General features: G+C 39.2%; 1 protein-coding gene across 4 annotated transcripts in view; it reads right to left on the reverse strand.

The window, feature by feature from the left end:
• asb7 (ankyrin repeat and SOCS box containing 7) overlaps nt 1-18,474 on the reverse strand; it is a 40,457-nt gene extending 21,983 nt beyond the window's left edge. The window contains exons 1-3 of one of the 4 annotated variants that reach the window (XM_020588774.1): nt 18,001-18,474; nt 17,135-17,196; nt 1,399-1,610 (exon numbers count right to left, since the gene is read on the reverse strand). In XM_020588774.1, coding sequence (XP_020444430.1) covers nt 1,399-1,610; nt 17,135-17,172 — 250 coding nt within the window. In that variant the 5' untranslated portion in view covers nt 17,173-17,196; nt 18,001-18,474. Of the gene's footprint in view, nt 1-1,398; nt 1,650-17,134; nt 17,236-18,000 lie in introns of all 4 variants that reach the window. The other 3 variants (XM_020588776.1, XM_020588775.1, XM_020588777.1) reach the window with 3 other exon arrangements.
• Between the last annotated feature and the right edge of the window lie 176 nt (nt 18,475-18,650).

The raw sequence follows: 18,650 nt of genomic DNA on the forward strand, positions 1-18,650 counted from the left end.
TTGCTTGCTTGCCGCAGCGAGAGTGCTGCGCCTTAACCACCAGCCTACCAGGGACGAGATACACTAATAGACTAAGTACCCCAAATCTGTGATGAGCTCAGGTTTGCAGAATTGTATGAATGATGGAAGGAAAGAAAATATGCCTGTTCTGAATTTACTATTGTACTGTCTATTGAATTATAATCTCACACTTTCTAGCCTACAGCCCAATAACTGGTTGTATAGAGGAAAGTGAAAAATAGAAATACAGTTTAATACAAAGTAAACGGAGCAGCTATAAACCCAACTCTCAGCACCACAGGAGCATGTATGACAGTGTTAGGTTGGCCTCTCTACTGTTACTTACTGTAAAGCCTGTTTGGGGTGGCACAAATCAAAAAGCATATTAAATCACAATCATAATATTACTAAAATGTTTTAATTGCAATCTAATTATTTTCCCATATTGTGTAGCCCTGCTAAACAGAGTGAGGTCCTTGAAGAAAACCTGCTCCCAAGTGCTAACAACCTGAGAGTGGGGCAATGATTCACTGTTCAGAATGACAGTGACTGAAGACGGAAGGACACTGATGAAAGCTGGATGGCTGAAAATGCTGTCTTTTTGCAGAAAAAAAATGATCTGCCAGGAAGAATGTGATAACTTGTCCATATTCAGGTGTGCATAGACACACCCAAAAAGACATGATGCTGTATTTGCTGCTAAATTGCTTCTTCACAGTACTGAATTAAGGCTCTTGCAAATAGTTTTGCAAATGAGATCTTAGTTTTTGATTTTTAGTAATTTTCCAAAAATTTCTAAAAGGTTTCCACTTTGTCCTTAGTTACTGAGTTCAGACTTATGGGCAAGGTATCAATTTTGTCAAATTAAAATTAAATATAAAGTACAAAGGCTGTAAAAGTGAAGGGGTCTGGACCCTTGCTATCTACTAATAACAAGAGGTTTATAATGGTGAAAGTAAAACAACTATCTCATAATAAAAAAAACAGTCTTTGCTGTTGTCCCATATTGGATCAATAGGGCATGCATACTCCCCTATTGGATTAATACAGGATGCAGTTAGTCACTTTTAAATTTATTGCCCACAGTGGTGAACACATTGTAATACTGAGTAAAAGTAAAGCAGTTTAGAGAAGCGGTGAGATAAGAGGATAAAGACAGGCTCTTTCATCTTTATGCCTGTGGATCAGTCCACTGGCTGTATCCTCCTCTGTCCCTCTCCACTAGCTGTCTGTTCAGTCCTGCAGCTCTGCCACCCAGTTACCATTCATACCATTATCATCACTATCATCCCAGTAAAATCATGCCCTCTAGTGTTTAGACAGACAAAACAGTCAAGACATAGTGCTAACCACCAAATAAAGCCAACTTCAACAGCAAGACAAGACAAAGCCTCTGACCTCTGTGCTCCAGAAACACTCGAACACATCTCTCTTTTCCTTTGGCAGCAGAGAAGTGGAGGAGTGTCCAGCCGTTGGCATCACGAATCTTAGGTGAATATCCTTGCTCCAGCATTCTCCTGACAGTGCAGACATCCCCAGATGCCACTGCAGCCTGGATCTGCAGCTCCTCATGAAGCTCAGGGTTCCTTCTACAGTGATGGTTCAGCATCCTGTCACATTTCGGAATGGGAATGTTCTGAACCTAACCTCTGTTAGAAAAAATTTGTAAGTATATTCTGTATGTCTTAGGAAACTCAGTGGGTAGAAGCCGGATTCCTGGAATCTGACTCCCCTTTCAAGGGTTTGTGACCTGAATAGACAAACTCTGAAATTGTTCTACCATCAACAATAATATAAATATCATATACAGTACATGTTATTATACATAAGTGTTCTTTCTGGCTTTTCACTCCTTACCTGACTCCAAAGGAGAGCTGCACAAGAATTCCTATATGCCTAGACTGTCCGTTTATGCATAAATGGCAAATAAAAATAAAAATCTTGACTTAACATGTGTGTGCTATATCAACTTAAATTGAACATGATCTAATAATGGCAGTGAACCCCTGCACAGTGTCAGCACAAAGGGAGCTCTTTACATCTTTCAAGGATAAGGCTGTCATTTTCTACATTAATATTTTCAGCATTCCTCATACAGGAAATAATAAACAAAACACAAGGCCCTGACTTTTTTGTTTTTGTACATTTTATAACAAACTCAACATGAATCCAACACAGACAATTAAAAAAAACTGCCAGACCCAGTGGGGACACTACTGCTGGCTAGACTGGCAGCAATCATGTCGCAGACAGAATGCAATGCAGCCAGATTTAGTGACAAGTTTAAGTTTGTACCTAACGCATTTTGGTAAACAATTTGTACAGTATGTCACATTCTAATGTCCCACTGCTCTGCTACTACATAGGTGTTTCCCATATCAATGTGATTTAATTTTATCCATACCACTGGCAGAGAAGAGAGAGTAATTTATTAAATTTTGATACTGTGCCTTTTTCTCACATTGTTTTCCAATTGCTTATGTCTCCTTAATGAGAGGGTGGCATATACAATGTATATTAATACCACTTATTTGCTTATTGACCTTTAGAGCATGAGCCGAGGGCTCCACTGCCAAAATAAAAATTACTGGAGATAATGAGCACCCTTGCCTTGTAGATCTAGTTAATACAAAAGGAGAAGATATGATTCCATTTGTCTTAACACAGGCAATAGGGGTTATGCGCAACTTACTTCCGTATACTGCAAAACAGAATCATCCGTTTCCGGTTTGCTCCTAGTATGAAATATGGCACTGTTCTACTCAAGAAGTCTCCAAGAACTACCAAAGATGAAGATCACGGATGTACACCGAATATGCAGTTCGACATCTAAAACACCGGGCAGCAAGCTGGATAAGGGGTTTAAGCTATATGCTTCTTCATACATCCACGACTACGAAGGTAGAGTTATGTATCGGTTATCTTACAAACGGAGATGTAGCTAAGCTAGTTCGTAAGCTAACTAGCTAATGTTATCGATATTTACACCGAGCATCTGTCTGGTACACCAAAATAATGTAATACACTACCTGAAAGCTAATAGTAACTAAGCTTGTGTGATGGAAATGCTAAATTCGCAAACTGCTGGGCTTCTAATTTTTCACATGCCATGTCCAAGGCTGATGGTTCTGGTCTAGCATAGTCATGACACTGAAGCAGAAATCCGACGTCCATCTGTTCCTCCTCAATTTCCTCCGGCCGTTGCGTTCTCTCCCACACGCTTGGTCTACTTGCAGGCAGAGAGTAGTCATTCCAGGCAAACAACACTGGAACGGCTTCTTCTTTCAAAACCCGTCGTCCACCTTGAATTACATCTGTGGAGACGAAGTGTCTACTACATACTGTTGTCGTCCTCTTAATTACAAGATTATCACGTCGTACATTACGGATCCATATTTTTCTTAAGGTTTCATCCTTAGGGAAATGGTGAAAGCTTATGGCTGAATTGAACTTCCCTGACATCGCGCATTGAGGTACACAGCAGAAATCACTGTTTGGATGATCCCACTTCTGGTATTTGTGTCTTGAAAATGACATTATTTATTTATTTTTATCTACGAACTAATCAAATAAAACGAGCTCAAAGAACGTGTTTTGCGTTACTACTGTTGTATCACCTGCGTTCTGCGGAAAGGCGGAAGTGCGCTGACCCGTTTCCCGGTTTGGTCACGTGACGTTCCGCATAACCCCTATTGGTTTATAATAAAGTGTCTTAATCCACTACATTCATTTAATATAAAATCCATAACATGTCTACGGAGTAAAATAAGTATGGCCAATTCTGTCCGGTGCTTTTTCAGCATCCAGCAATATCATTGCTGCTGGTTCCTGAAGCAACTCTATGCATGATTTGAAAAAAGAATCTTATATTATTTGAGGCATGGCAGGGTTTTACATAACCTATATGGTCAAGATGAATCAGTGAGGGAACCACCTCTTCAAGTTGCAGTGCAATAACTAATTATTATTAAGAAAACCAAGAGGTCTGCAGTTAGTCGTTTGAATACAGTCTTTGTCAGGGCTTTAAATTGTTGATATTTTAGCTGTTCACATGCTGACAGGCATAGTCTGAGACATTATATAACATTGTAAAAAAAAAAATAAATAAAAAAAGTCAGTACTTCCAGGAAACATTTATAAAAATCCATACAAAAACAGTCTTCTCCAGGTGTCTTACCATTAGTCAGGTATGTTATAACCTCTGAACCTTCTGTAATGTATTCCTCTAATTCTTTTTTTTTTGTCTGCAATTTTAAATGATGGTAAACATATACTGTACTTCCTAGTTTTGTGAATGAAAATAGCTGTTGGTTTGCAGTGGCTGCCTACATATTAATCAGGGTCTGTGTCTGTCACAGCAATAACTATTTCATTCTGCTGATATGCTCAGACCTTATACACCTTTTGAGACATTGTGCCACTGACAGTTATTGCATTATATCTACATTTTTTTCACTGTTAAATCAAGGTTGGCAGCTCTACGCTATAGAAAGTTGCTCTCAGGCTCTGCTCTGTTCCTCTTTCATGCTCTCCTGAATAGAACCTGAATAGAATAGACTTTTTCTGCATTTCAGGGCCAGCCGGGGCCAAAAAAAACACACTCTCTTCTAAAATGACATTCCTATATAGCCTGTGCAACTACACTACAAATGCTGATACATTTTGTAGTGAAAGTATTTGGTTATTAGATTGTATTCTGATGCAATATAACATTAATTCTTGAATGAATGAAGTGCTGCATTAAGAAAACAGCTCTGAGTAACAGATGTTCTTTTACTGCCCCCCTAGGATCAGACAGGCTGTATTAGGCCCCGGTCTGGTCCTGTATTTACTATTGTACTATGCAGTCTCTATTGTAATCTCACTCTCTGTTGGCTACTAACTAGCTAAGAGAGGAACATATAAAATAGAAATTTAATTTAATAAATATAATATAAGTAGCAGCAACTTTACTGCTCAGGTTTTGTTGATACTTTGTGTTTCATTTTGACAATATACTTGCGGATGATCATATGAAAAGATGCTTCTGTGAAAAACAGTCTCGTCCAAACACTTTGTGAGCTTCTGTGCCAGGTATATTAAACAAATAAATAGGAATTTCAATCATCTTTCACTTAATCTGACTGTAGTCATTACAGTACTTGCAGTACTTTAAACATTATTAAATTATTGCCAAATGACAAACAGTTCATTAAAATTAGCAGAAAAAGTAGCTCAGCCACTTGTAGCTGAGCCACCGGCAGTTACAGTCTGGGCCAACTTTAGTAACGCAATGAATGTCACCACATACGTAGTTTTACAAATAGTCAATAGCCTGGTAAAGACATGGTCTCTGTGTGAACAGATACTTTCATAAAGTGCCTATAAAAAGTATTCACCCGCCTGATGTTTTACCCTTTTATTGATTTTATAAATCCATTTGGCTTTTCTGACAAAAAAACAAAACAAAACAAAAAACTGTCAAAGTGAAAACAGGTTTCTGTAAAGTAATCAATCAAAGTCAATAAGTAAATAAAAATATGCAATGTGAAATAAATAATTACATAAATATTAACCCCGTTTAGTAGATGCACCTTTGGCTGCAATCACAGCACTGAGTCTGTGTGGATAGGTCTCAGTCAGGCTTGCACATCTGGACACTGCAATTTTACTCCATTCTTCTTTGCGAAACTGCTCAAGCTCTGCCAGGTTGCACAGGGATCGGGCGTGAACAGCCCTTTTCAAGTCCAGCCACAAATTCTCTACTGGACTGAGGTCTGGGCTTTGACTCGGCAACTCCAGAACACTCACCATCTTTAAACCATTTCTGTGTAGCTTTCGCTGTTTGCTTCAGGTCATTGTCTTGATGGAAAATAAATCTTCTCCCAAGCTGTAGTTCTCTTGCAGATTGAATAAGATTGTCCTCTAGGATTTTACATGTGTTTTTGCAAAATCTAGTCGAGATTTAATGAGTTTTCTTCAACAGTGGCTTTCTCTTTGCCGCTCTCCCATAAAAGGTGTGACTGGTGAAGAACCTGGGCAACAGTTGTTGTATGCAGAGTCTCTCCCACCTCAGCTGCTAAAGCTTGTAACTCCTTCAGAGTGGTCATAGGTATCTTGGTGGCCTCGCTCACTAGTCTCCTTCTTGCAGTCACTCAGTTTGTGAGGATGGCCTGATCTAGTCATATTTAGACATGTGCCATAGTCCTTCCATTTCTTGATGATGGATTCAAATGAACTCCGGGGGATGTTCGGTGCCTTGTAAATGTTTTTGTATCCATCCCCTGACTTATACTTTTCACTAACTTTTTCTCTAAGTTGCTTGGAGTGTTCTTTTGTCTTCATGGTGCAATGGTAGTCAGGAATACTGATTAACCAGTGACTGGAACTTTCAGACAGGTGTCTTTATACTTGGCACACACTGCACTGTGGTGATCCCCATTTCACTAATTATGAGACTACTAGCACCAAATAGCTGGAGCTCTGTTGAATTGGGTCAGTCATTTTAAAGTTGGAGAATATTTAAGTAATCAGTTATTTCCCATTACATATTTTTATTTAGAAACCTGTTTTCACTTTGACATTAGAGGTTTTTATTTTTTTCAAAAAAGCCAAATTATATTGACCATGATTGATTTATAAAATCAATAAAAAGGTAAAACATCCAAGGGGGTGAATACTTTTTATAGGCACTGTAGATATCTGCATGAGTGTATTAGTATCTAAATATATACAGTATATGCACATAAATGATGTGCTACTGTAGGTTTTAATAAATGTCAGTGAGAGAGGTGTCCTTTTTCTTAGCTTGAGCATCTGTCCCCAAAAATACAGTATCTGTGCAGGGCCTGGTTCAGGTTTTAATACACAACTGTGGTGCCTTTTTTCTAAAGTTGAGCATCTGCCCTCCAAAATCTGTGAGAGGTGTGACTTGCCATGACCACTTCATTTAGATATGAATGATTTATCTCCAGTCTGGTAGGCAGATGTGCTGTCTGCCCCCTCTCCATCTGCCCTGTTGCTTCTGCACTGCACTTGGCTGTTGTCCCCCTCACTCTCTTTTCCTGTGGCAGTCAATATAGCTATTGTGGCAAGGCGCCACAAATAAGTCCATGTATTGGAAACACTAGACTGTGAACTAAGAGAGAATATATGTATGATGACATATGAAATTGAGTTTTCAGTTTAATCAAATAGTCACATTTTCATTCTGTTAATGTCTTCATTTATTCATGTGTCACATTTAAGGAAGGAGGTGTTAAGTTATGTTAAATTTCCTTTTCTGCATTGTTTTTACATATTTACATTTGGGCCACCAAATTTAGGGGCTTGGTGGCCCGTGGGGTCAGTGCTCAAGAATATTACCATCTATCCCTGAAGCGGAGCCTTCAGTGACACCAGTATGACAGAATGCTACAACTGACTGTTGGTCTCGCCTGCAATTACCAAATGGACGTGAGCTGGCTCATGACATTGAACCTGGGATGGCTGCTCTCATTGTTGCTGCAGTCACTTCTGTGTCCCATGTTGAGTTTGAGACGGCCTGTAGTGACTGCCCTGAGCTGGCTAAACTGCGTGCACAAATTGCACAGGGACGGCCTGCTTCATCTACAGCACTTGACTCAGCATTGCTGCCTTACTACAAATGTTGTCTTTCACGGACAAGGACTGACTGGGCCCACTGCACTCAGACCAAGCTTGGTTTCATTAGCCCATGAAAGCCACCAAGGTTTTGTGCACACCAAACAACATCTCCATGATTTATACTGGTGGCCAAATATTGACGAAGTTGTTAACTCAACAATATGTGCACATCTCCCTTGTCAGCTGAATGGCATATCTGCCAAATCCTGTGCTGAACCACTTCAACTGGTTCCTTTTCCTGAGGGGCCATAGCACAAGCCTGCCATAGACTATACAAATAAATTTGACTTGATCTTTACAAACAATAGAGATGTCCCAATCCAATACTAATTATCAGTATCAGCACCTATCCTGGCATATTTCACAGGATCAGTATCAGCCAGAAAAAAACTGATCCAATTCCAGTTTTTATTTGAGCAGACTCGCAAGTCATGCAACCAGTAAGGTGCTATATCAATCAGTCCAGCTCTCCACACTGCCTGTGTCTCACCTGGCATATCGCTCACTACCTGAAGTCTGTTTTTAGCTTCAGTTCAGAACTATGCACATAAATCACTCCACAGAATCCACCAAAATAAAAGATCACCAGTTCCAACCAGAACTCTACCAAAATAAATACAAGCAAAAAAAGTTAAAACATATGATCTACCATCTGTTCCATCAATGCTACTGAACATAGCAGCTCTTTTTAAAGTGTTTACAGTTTTTTGCTGTTTTACCATGAGTTGGATTTACATACAGTACATGCATGCAAATGTAGCCAGTAATTCTCTCATTGTCTATTATTTATTGGCATTTTGTATAGTAATTTCCCCCTTTCAAAGTGTTTTTGTAGGCTCCCCTGTGTGTTTCTGTATACCAAGCACTTCTCCTGCACAGGTGAACATGTGCCCATTACAGACACAAACATGAGCCTCCTGCAACGTGCACAAAATGTTGCATGCTGAACCTGCTAGGGTTTCAGTGTAAAGAGTAAATTTTACAGTTTTGTCCAATGGTGGAACAACATCCCACATCCTTTGTTAAGGCAACCTTATTAAATTGTCAAACAGGGAGATCTAAATTGGACTGGTTATGAAAACTGTGTTCACATATGGATACGACCTGTAATGAATCTGTAGATCTGAGAGTGTGCTGTCCAGCTCCCAGTTATTCTTTTATTCATATCAATAAATTAAGCTACTAAACTGAATAATTTAGAACCAGGACCTGATCTGGGATTTGGATCAAGAAGCTCCTGAAAAATCCAGTGTTCCAGATTCATTTCAATATGTCAGATATTTAATTAACATTTATTGTAGGTAAATATAAGAACTGGATCAGAATCAGTATCAGCAAAGGCTTCATATTAAAGAAATCCATACTGGGGACAAATAAAGTGGATTGAGACATCCCTATCCATTAAACAATTCAGTGCCCTCTCGTGCATGCAGTGCAGTGCATGTCGGCACTGTCATCCTAGAAGAGACTACCATTCAGGTTTTTCCATTAATTTGTCATATACATCAGGGCTTGAAATTAACCATGTTTTGTTGTCCCAAGGACAATAAAAATAGCATGGGACACATGGATCTAGCATTTGGGACAATTAAAAAAAAAAAAAAAAAAAAAAAAAAAAAAAAAACTATCTTACAGTGCAGTTATTTTGAAATGAAAATGTACCTAGAGTGCAAATATGAAAAAAATATTCCTACGATACTGATAGTTAAAAATACTATTGAGATTAGCGGATCTGAAAATCAAGCACAGCCTCTTCTCTCTGTCTGTCAAGGTTTGACTGAGGGTGGAGCTCAGATCCTCCACAGCAGACAGCAGGCAGAGAGGCAGCCACAGAGCTCTGCTAAAGTCAGACTTATTTGTAAAGTTGACAACATCTGTGTTTGTTACTATAACATATGCAGCAAAAAGCCAATAAGAGCAATTTATCAAAACACCCATCACACAATCATAAACTTGAAGAAAGGCAATTATTTCAGCTCTGCCTGCAATCTCCCATCCACTGGTGTGTGTTTGTTATAGAAAGCTAATCGCTAACTGCTATGAACATGTTAGAGCGAAAGCTATGTTCGCTAGGAACCTAAATTGCCACCTAACTTAAAGCTAAGCATGTTCTGGTGGACTGAGAGCAGCCCCCACACTCCCCCCGTCCCACCTGTACCTGCCAGCTGTGAGTCAACATCTGCAGTCAGAAGGAGACGGAATAGTGACTTGTCTCAGTGGTAGCCCATTATCTATAGCCTAGATTTTACAGTCATTACTGAGCCTATATTGTGACTTGCTGTCAGTGGTCAGCTAATTAGGAACACCAGTCTAAAACTAAACCAGTCTAATCTACAGTCCTGCAGTAGAGCCGTTGTGTGTGGTCATTGTAGAGACTGTGATCTGTTCCGCTGTTGGACTGTGGTGCCTTATACAGACAGGAGTTTCTGTAGGGGAAACTCCACTGTCACGCAGTAGCTATACAGGTAATTATCAATGTCTAGCATCAGGTTCTAGTTGTATAGCCATTAAACTGGTTGTTATGCACTTGCTTACTACTGTAGCATCTGTAACACTCCAGCTCTACAGACGTGGGTAAAGTTAGAAATGGCTTGTGTTATTTCCCTTAAACCACAAAGTAACTGTTCAACTGCTCTGCCATATAAATGAGACTGATTAAGATATAATCATGAGTAAAACGTGATTAAGAATAGCAATTTAAAGATGTTTGAAATTAATTTTGTTAGCTGTCATGTTGTATAAAGTACAATAAACTGTTTACTGTGTATTCCAAGTGTTTCTGCTAGGGCTGAACAATTAACGGTTTTCAAATCAAAATCGCAATTTAACAGAATGCAATTTTCAAATCACAAACACTGCAATTTAAAGTGATGATGACAATAATGATAATCACTTTTATTGGCCAAGTATGTAACACACAACAATGAATTTGTCTCCGGTACAGAACTCACACACACACACACACACACACACACACACACCCCGCTGGTGGCGCTGTCCCTGCAAGGAGCTGACCTGCCCATTGGGAACAACTTGGGGTTCAGTGTCTTGACACATACCAATTTGCCAACATGTGGACTGGAGATAACAGGAATCTAACCGCCAACCTTCCAGTTGGGTGGGGGCTCTACATCCTGAGCCACAGCCACCCCTAGAACTTGCCTCCCCCTTGGTGGAGGTATTTAAGCTCTACAGATTCGATACAATCCGAGCTGTGTCCCCACTGGCATCAGGCGCACACACTGCCCTGCTCCTCAGGCTTCACGTGAAACCTGCAGAGTAAAATGAGTGAGGGGAACAAGAAAGACATCAGTTTGACTGGTGCTGCTAGCTGCACTGAAATTGCCACACAAGTCGACCAAAGACAACACTAACATCAGTGTCAAAGCAAAATAGGAGGCCACCTTAGTCTTGTGGACCTGTTTTAGTTTTAGACCAGAGGCTGCACAGCAGGAAAATGCTGAACATGCCTGGCTAAGGTAACGACAACCACAAATTTCTTCCATCATTAAAACAAAAAAACAAAAAACAAAACAAAACAATACAGTTGCCACCTTTCCCATATAATATAGGATTGTCTGCTTCGATAAATAAAACACTCTTTGCCATTGTCCTGTATTGGATCAATATGCTGCACACGATCTGCCCCTTTTGGATTAATACAGGATGTAACTTGCCATTATTAATGCTTAATTTTATTGTCCAAAGTGATGAACACATTGTAATATTAAGCAGAACTACACCAGATTAGAAAAGATGTGAGATCAGAGGGATCAATGCAGATGTCAGTGGATTTCAGGAGGAGCCCCCTCACTATACTCAGCAACACAGTATCAGAAGTGGAGACCTACAAGTTCCTGAGCTCCACAATCTCCCAGGACCTGAAGTGGATGTCCAACATCAAGACACCATGGTGATCCGTGTCATCCCAGATGAGGATGAGCCTGCAGGGTCAAAGCCCAGAGAATGGCAGCACAGAGTGTATGAAACAAGGCAGAACAACTAATTGCTGATTTCCAAAAGAACAGAGCAGAACCCGCTGCACTCTATATCAGCGGGTAATGTGCTGAGAGGGTGGACACCTTTGGAAAGAGTTCTGATAGTTCTGGGGGGACAAGATGGCGCCTGTGACTGGCTTTGCCATTGCTCCTCCTGTGTTTTCTCGCCTGGTTGTTGGTTTTCTAGTATTTTACTTTACTTTATCAGCTCTGTCAGTAAGTACTTGTGTTTCTGCAGTTTTGACTTATGATCGGGACACATTATTCCACATTAAGGAGCATATGGAGAACTGGAGTATTCTTGGGGCTAAGTACCCGGAGTTTTTCCCTCTGACTTTTGAGTGTTCCACGTCTTCTCCAGAGTACTTGTTATTGACCAAGCCCTGCGGTAGAAGGAAAAGGCGGGGTTGTAGGGCTGGAGTACAGGTGAAGCAGAGGAGGCAACGAGCTAAAGGGCTTTCGCCGTACCAGAGTTTCTTGTCTAGGGGTGTCCGCTCTCCGGCGATACGTGCTCCGGCGATCCGGGAGCGGGTTTTGCGTCCCATTACTGCCTGTCGCATGGAAAGTGACGACATTGTGTGGTCGACTTCGAGTGATCTAGCTGGCCGACCTGTTCTGTCAGTTAGGATTGCTCTACTTAATGCCTGCTCTATAGCAAACAAGGCGTTTATCCTGAATGACTTTTTTATCAGAGAATGTTTGGATTTCTTGTTTTTGACGGAGACCTGGCAGCGGGAGCAAGCCTACTCCCACCTGAAGGAACTTTGTCCTCCGGACTGCTCCGTGTTTGGGACCCCGCAGGTTTCGCGGCGAGGAGGTGGTCTTGTGCTCCTTTTCCAGAGCCGTTTTCATTGCAGGCTAATGAACACGGATAGTTTTAGCTCGTTTGAGCTTCAAATGAGTAAGGTTGGACACACTGACCCATTTTATTGTATCTTGATTTACCGACCTCCACGTTCTATACGATTGTTTATAGAGGAGTTTTCTGACTTTTTATCATCCATCATTAAGTTTGAGAGTGTTTTACTTCTTGGAGATATTAATTTTCATGTCGATGACCCTTCTCTTGGTGTAGGAAACATAAAAAGGGATATATTGAAAAAGGTATCCTATAATAAAGACCGATCTTTACATACTAGAAAACCTAAAGGTTTATTTCTGTCATAATAATAATTTTAAAAAAGACTAAAACCACTTAAAGGTTTTATTTATTTGACCTATTTTAAGTCTGAAGATGACCTCATTCTTTCTCAGTTAATTACACCAGATACAAACAAAGTGTTTCTAACTGAACAGTTTCGTGGGTTGTGTTGTTTCTTTCTTTCAGGTGACGACAAAACACCAGCAACAACAAAACCAACAAGAACAACTGAAAAGACCACAACAGGAACCAGAGCTGGTCCAGACCCACCAGGTAGTGAGTCAACATTTAGTGTTTGTTTGTTTATAGTCTCTCTGTCCTCGTGTTTAACTTTTTCATTCATTATTTTTTGTTTGTTCATGTTTTTTATTGAAGGAAAAAGTTATTTCATTAATTTTCTTTCTGAAAGGTTCAAACTGGCCATTTATATTAACCCTTGTGTTCTGTTAAGGATCATAAAATATATATACACCTGACGCGAAAAATAAAATACTAAGTTTTCTATTCTCTAAAAAAAAAAAGAAAGCGCCCATCACACTGATCAGGAGCAGTGCCCCTTAACAGAGGACCCTTTGGAAAGTAAGTTTTGGCTGCGGTCGAGACTCTATGACTATATGTAATAATAACAGTTCTCACTTCGTGTAATAATAATAATGTTTTTCTCGCAAGATTAATGTGTGAATCATATCAAGTGATGAGTGACATTCTGGCTTGTTACAACCGAGACGGTGTGATTAAGAAGTAAGCCTACTAATGTTTTTGAGTAATTAGAGGATGTCAGCCTGGAATGTAAACTTAACTCATTTTGATGTGTTAGATGACTTGATTAATAACTTGTTGATAAATAATTCATCCGACATAAGGATGGCCGCAGACTCTGGTCGTTATACTGTCCTCATTGTATTAGACTTGACATCTGCTTTTGACACTGTGGACCATGAAATTTTGATAAATCGCCTTCAATCGTTGGGATTTCACTTTGCATGAATAATACAGTGTAAATAAAATGTAAAAGTACAGCAGAGAAAAGAAGTCACTAAATATTCAATACTTCAAATAGTTCAGTGCATCTAGCCACAGTAACTGTGCAGACAACAGCTCCCAGTGAGTCCAGTACAAACACCAGTCAAGTTTTAACCTCCAGCATTAGAGGAAGTCAGAAGGAAACTAGTCCAAGTTTATTTAACAGGATAATGTTGTTCAGCTTCTGCCTGGGTTTCATCAGAATACTCAAAGTCTACAATGAGCTCAGATCTGAAAAATTTTATGAATGACAGAAGACAAAATCTGCCTGTTCTGTATTTATTGCTGTACTTACCAGTTTGAATTCTAATCTGAAACTCTCTAGCCTGTAGTTAAAAACTAGCTATGGAGAGGAAAGCGAAAAATACAATTTAATACAAAGTACATTTAACAGCAGCAAACCTCAGCCTAAGCACCACTAGTGCATATAAGGACGTTGGGTTTGTCTTCCTGCTGCCAAAAAGAAAAGAAAAAAAAAAAAAACACAATTTGATTATTTCCCAAATCATTCAGTCTAAGTGTCCTAAATTTCTATTACTGTTGGTCAGTCAGAAGGTTTGGATGTATAGTGTAGTTATGTAGTTGATGCATTTGTTGATCGAACACATCACACTAATGATAACGCAACCAATGGCTAAAAGAAGCAGGTTATAGATAAGGAAAACGGAAGCTCTTATTCAGACATAATCTCAGAATAAGTAGAAGAACTCTGATGGTGAGATATGGGCATTATGTGAGCTACTGAAACAAGATATTAGACAGAGGCTTTTTATAATATAAAATGTAAATGAGGGACTTAAGCTGGAACAATGGTTGTTAGGCTTGGAACAGCTTAAAGCAGGATTCAGGACAGGAGAAGTTAATTTCATGCCCTGATACACATCTACTAATGCAAACAACCACTGTAGTATAGTAAATAGAACATTAGAGGGCTGTTTCACAAAAACAGAATTTAAAAAAGATCCAGGATAATATAAAAAAAGTCAGACTTGACCTGGTCTACCAAGTGCATCCTGGCTTTATACATTACACAAAGGCAAAACCAGGTTGAGGGGGTTCAGCTATGTAGGTGAAGTCAGATCTAGGCAATTCGGACGAATGCACGTTCATGGGTTTCTTCAGCAGACCACGAGGTTAACCACACATTCACTGATGCTGACATATAGAAGCTGCGTTCCACTTAGCTGTGCCGGAATACCGTGTTAAGTAGTGTTGTTAAAGTGAACGGACTCTGCCAACCTGCTCATACAGCACCGTGCTGGTCAGGTTCTCGAGTACACCCGTTGAAGACGCGTGCAGCATACTCCAGAACCACAGAGCATGCCCACTCATGGACAATTATGGGGAATGCAAGCACATAATCTGTGAAGACGGAAACAAGGCTGCTGTAATAAAAGTGAGAACAAGCGTGGCAGGCAGTAGTGGACTGACTGAATGCGTTAAGTCATTTAAAATATACTTTTACATGGTTCTTAATTGAAACCATGTTACTCAGGAAATATACCATATAGATGAATTACATTTACTAATCCACAACCTAAGTGTGCCAATATGATTCAGTCTACAAATGATGGAATCTGGGTGATAGAAATCTGATGAAATGTGGCCTGTTCCCTCTTACAGACCTAAAACTTCTTGTCAGCTTACTTCTAAACCTGATAAATGCACAACAAGTAGATCTTAATGTATAGGGCTGTTTTGGGTGACTGATATCGCTTTGATATTATTAACAGTGATTAGCTATTTTTTAAATTTCAGTGTTCTATTTAATACAGACTATTTAGTATTAATGTAAATATATATGAAAAATAGGCACATATGGCTCCAGGTCTACATAGGCCAATAATCAGAGTGTTATGACAGTTCCTTGAGCTTGGCATTTTAAATAATTTGCAAAAAAATTAAACATTGGACATTAAAGGAATAAACTTTGCTTTATAATTGAAAACACAGTCTTTATATATTGAACTTAGCCTGTATAATTAATGTGATTATCATATCAACTTTAAGGAGTTTGGTGTCTGCAAAAATAAAGTGACAGCACTTTCACCTTTTTGTGGAATACCTATATAGGCTATACTGTTAACTGTAGACTAAAAAACTGCATGCAGTATATAAGACTTTATACAGTATATTGCTCATTGAAGACCGATTTGCAGCTTTATCGTCTCTCTCTAATCCCGTCTTTCTCAAAATGTGGGATGCGCCCCACTAGTGGGGAATAAAGACATGACAGGTGGGGCACAATGAATGGAGAAAATTAGAAATGAGTCATTAATACAAGTAAATTAAAATAACATCAGTTCGGGGCCCGGGAGAAAAAAGTGGAACCATAGTGCAACAATAACGGTTTAACGTCGGCATGTTAACTGCCGCGCAACAATATAAGGAAACGTTCACAGAGAGGACCAATAGTGTATGTAGTGGGCATAATAACGTAAATGGATAAATTTTTTACATGGACCACAAAAAAAAAAAACAGGCGATTCAGCGCAAGCAGACAAAGAAACAACAGGCAGTAGCCTTATCAACCAAAAAGCCAGCTGAAAAGAAAATATGATGAAGCCTATCTTGCGCTTTGATTCACGGTGGGAATAATGGGGGCAGAGGAGGGACCCATGTGTGTCTTGTGTCTTAAACCGCTGGCAGCAGACATCATGATACCCAACAAATTAAGGAGACATTTAGAGACAACACACCCCAGTCAATTGCTGAGCAGCTCATTCTCCCTGTAACTGTAGACATGGTGTCGATTATGCTGGATGAAACAAGTGCTGCAAAACTAAAAACTATCCCCGATAGTTTCACTTATATTTTATCCGTTTTCAACTTAGTGTTATTTGATATTTCAATCAATTTGAAATTTTAAAACTGGCCAATTTCGTTATCATTTTTTGACAAGTGGGGCTTGAAAATTCGTCCACCCTCTTAAGTGGGGAATGACAAAAAATGTTTGAGAACCACTGCTCTAATCACTTCAACATCTGCAATAAGATTCATCAAACTTCTAACAACAGTATAAACAGCAGTCTTCATAAACACAATCATTAAAAATCACTATCACATTTTACAGATTTAGTGCATAAAAATGCATTGGTTTCTAATCAGAGTGACTGCTGAAAAAACAGATAAGGCACCAGGATTAATCAAGTCTGTTAACCCAGTCTGGAGCAGGCTAGCTGCAAAGAATAAATCTCCACAGTAACTTATGTGCCACTGCTTTTCTGAATCAGGGTCACAGCTAAATTCATTCACGATAACAAGAAAATCCCAGCGTAATCCGCTATCTGGGTTTTGTGAAACTGATTGGTCAAAAAGAGAATGATAGTATAATAAAACCAAAATTTACCTTTTAAAAAGCTGAAGAGAGGAGATTCTCTTAGTCATATTGGAGCTGCACCTTCAGGAATACTGTAAAAATGAAGCAGGCATGCTGTCAAACAGTTATTCCTGTAATACACACAAAACATGATCAATTTTTAGCAGGTCAGCAGAAAAGAAACATGTACATACCAATTTGCCAAATAATGAGCAATACTAAATAAGCTCAATAACATCAGAGGATATGATGGAGTCATAAAGTATATACTACTACTAATGATGATGATGAGGAGAAGAAGAAGAAATAGAAACAGAACTGTCAAATGAGAGGCATATAGCAACTTGTAAGTGATATATTAATAATTGCTAACAGAACCAGCTCAGGTTTAAAATTAGCTAACGTTTTATTGTTAAAATGATGTGACTAAAACGTAGCAATAACGCTGAAAACTCTACAGCATATTCATCATTAACATTCATCACGTTAAATACTCAAAAACTTCAGTTCTTTAGTTTAACCGGTTGATAAAAAAACAACAGACAATACAATGCCTTTACTGGCTAACAAGCAACAACACAAATCACGTACAAGTAAACAACAATGAAAACTATCAAACACCAAACTGGCGAAGGAGGAAGGTCCGTTTCACACAGCAGGAAAGGTAATACTTGCGAGATTGTAGGCAAAAACCCTTGAGGTTATATTTATCTCAGGATGTTAGCTAACGTTGGTTAGCAAAGCTAAGAAACTCATTAGCACTAGCTTGTATTGACTTTTTGTAATAGAGTTGAGAACATACAGCCCGGTCCACTGAGTACATCAATATTAGAGTTAATTATACATATTAACCGATTTAAAAACAACAATTCCGATACTATAAAAGAAATACTTACTTGACAGACGCTGAGCCGACGTTTAACTTCACGTTAGCCCATCAGATTCCAAATGGAAAAAACTGTAGCTGTCAGTTGCATATTTATATTCCCCTCAACTTAAATCCAACCGTGACGAGCAATACTGTTTATTGAAACTACCCTAAATGTCAATTTCTGGAAAGTTGAGCATCCTCTCGCCTTTGAACAATGAGTTTTAACAAAGTCTCCCTTTAAGTACATCTGTAGGAGAACAGCACCAAAACAATGTTACTTCCTTTTCCAAACCTTCAGAATAAAAGCATGATTTCCCCAGCTATAAAAGTTCAATTTGTAAAAACAAAACGAACAAAATAAACAGTGTGAAAGTCACTTTCGGCTTTTCCCGTTTAGGGGTCACCACAGCGAATCGTCACACTGACGACTCGCGTGTTGACATTTGGCACGTGCTTTACGACGGATATCCTTCCTGGGGCCCGTTTCAAGAAGGAGGTTTTGTTGAAACTCTGAGTTTGTTAACCCCGAAATGAGGAAAACTCGGAGTTTTCGGTTCCAGAAACGGAGGTAACTTAAACCCGGGAAAGCGGGGTAAGTTAAACCCGTTTCAAAAAGAGAGGTAATCTAAACTCAGAGTCAGTTACTATGGCAAATTACTCTGTGAACCTAACCTG

This window comes from Monopterus albus, unplaced genomic scaffold (assembly GCF_001952655.1).
Source record: "Monopterus albus unplaced genomic scaffold, M_albus_1.0 scaffold622.1, whole genome shotgun sequence".
NCBI lineage: Eukaryota > Metazoa > Chordata > Actinopteri > Synbranchiformes > Synbranchidae > Monopterus > Monopterus albus.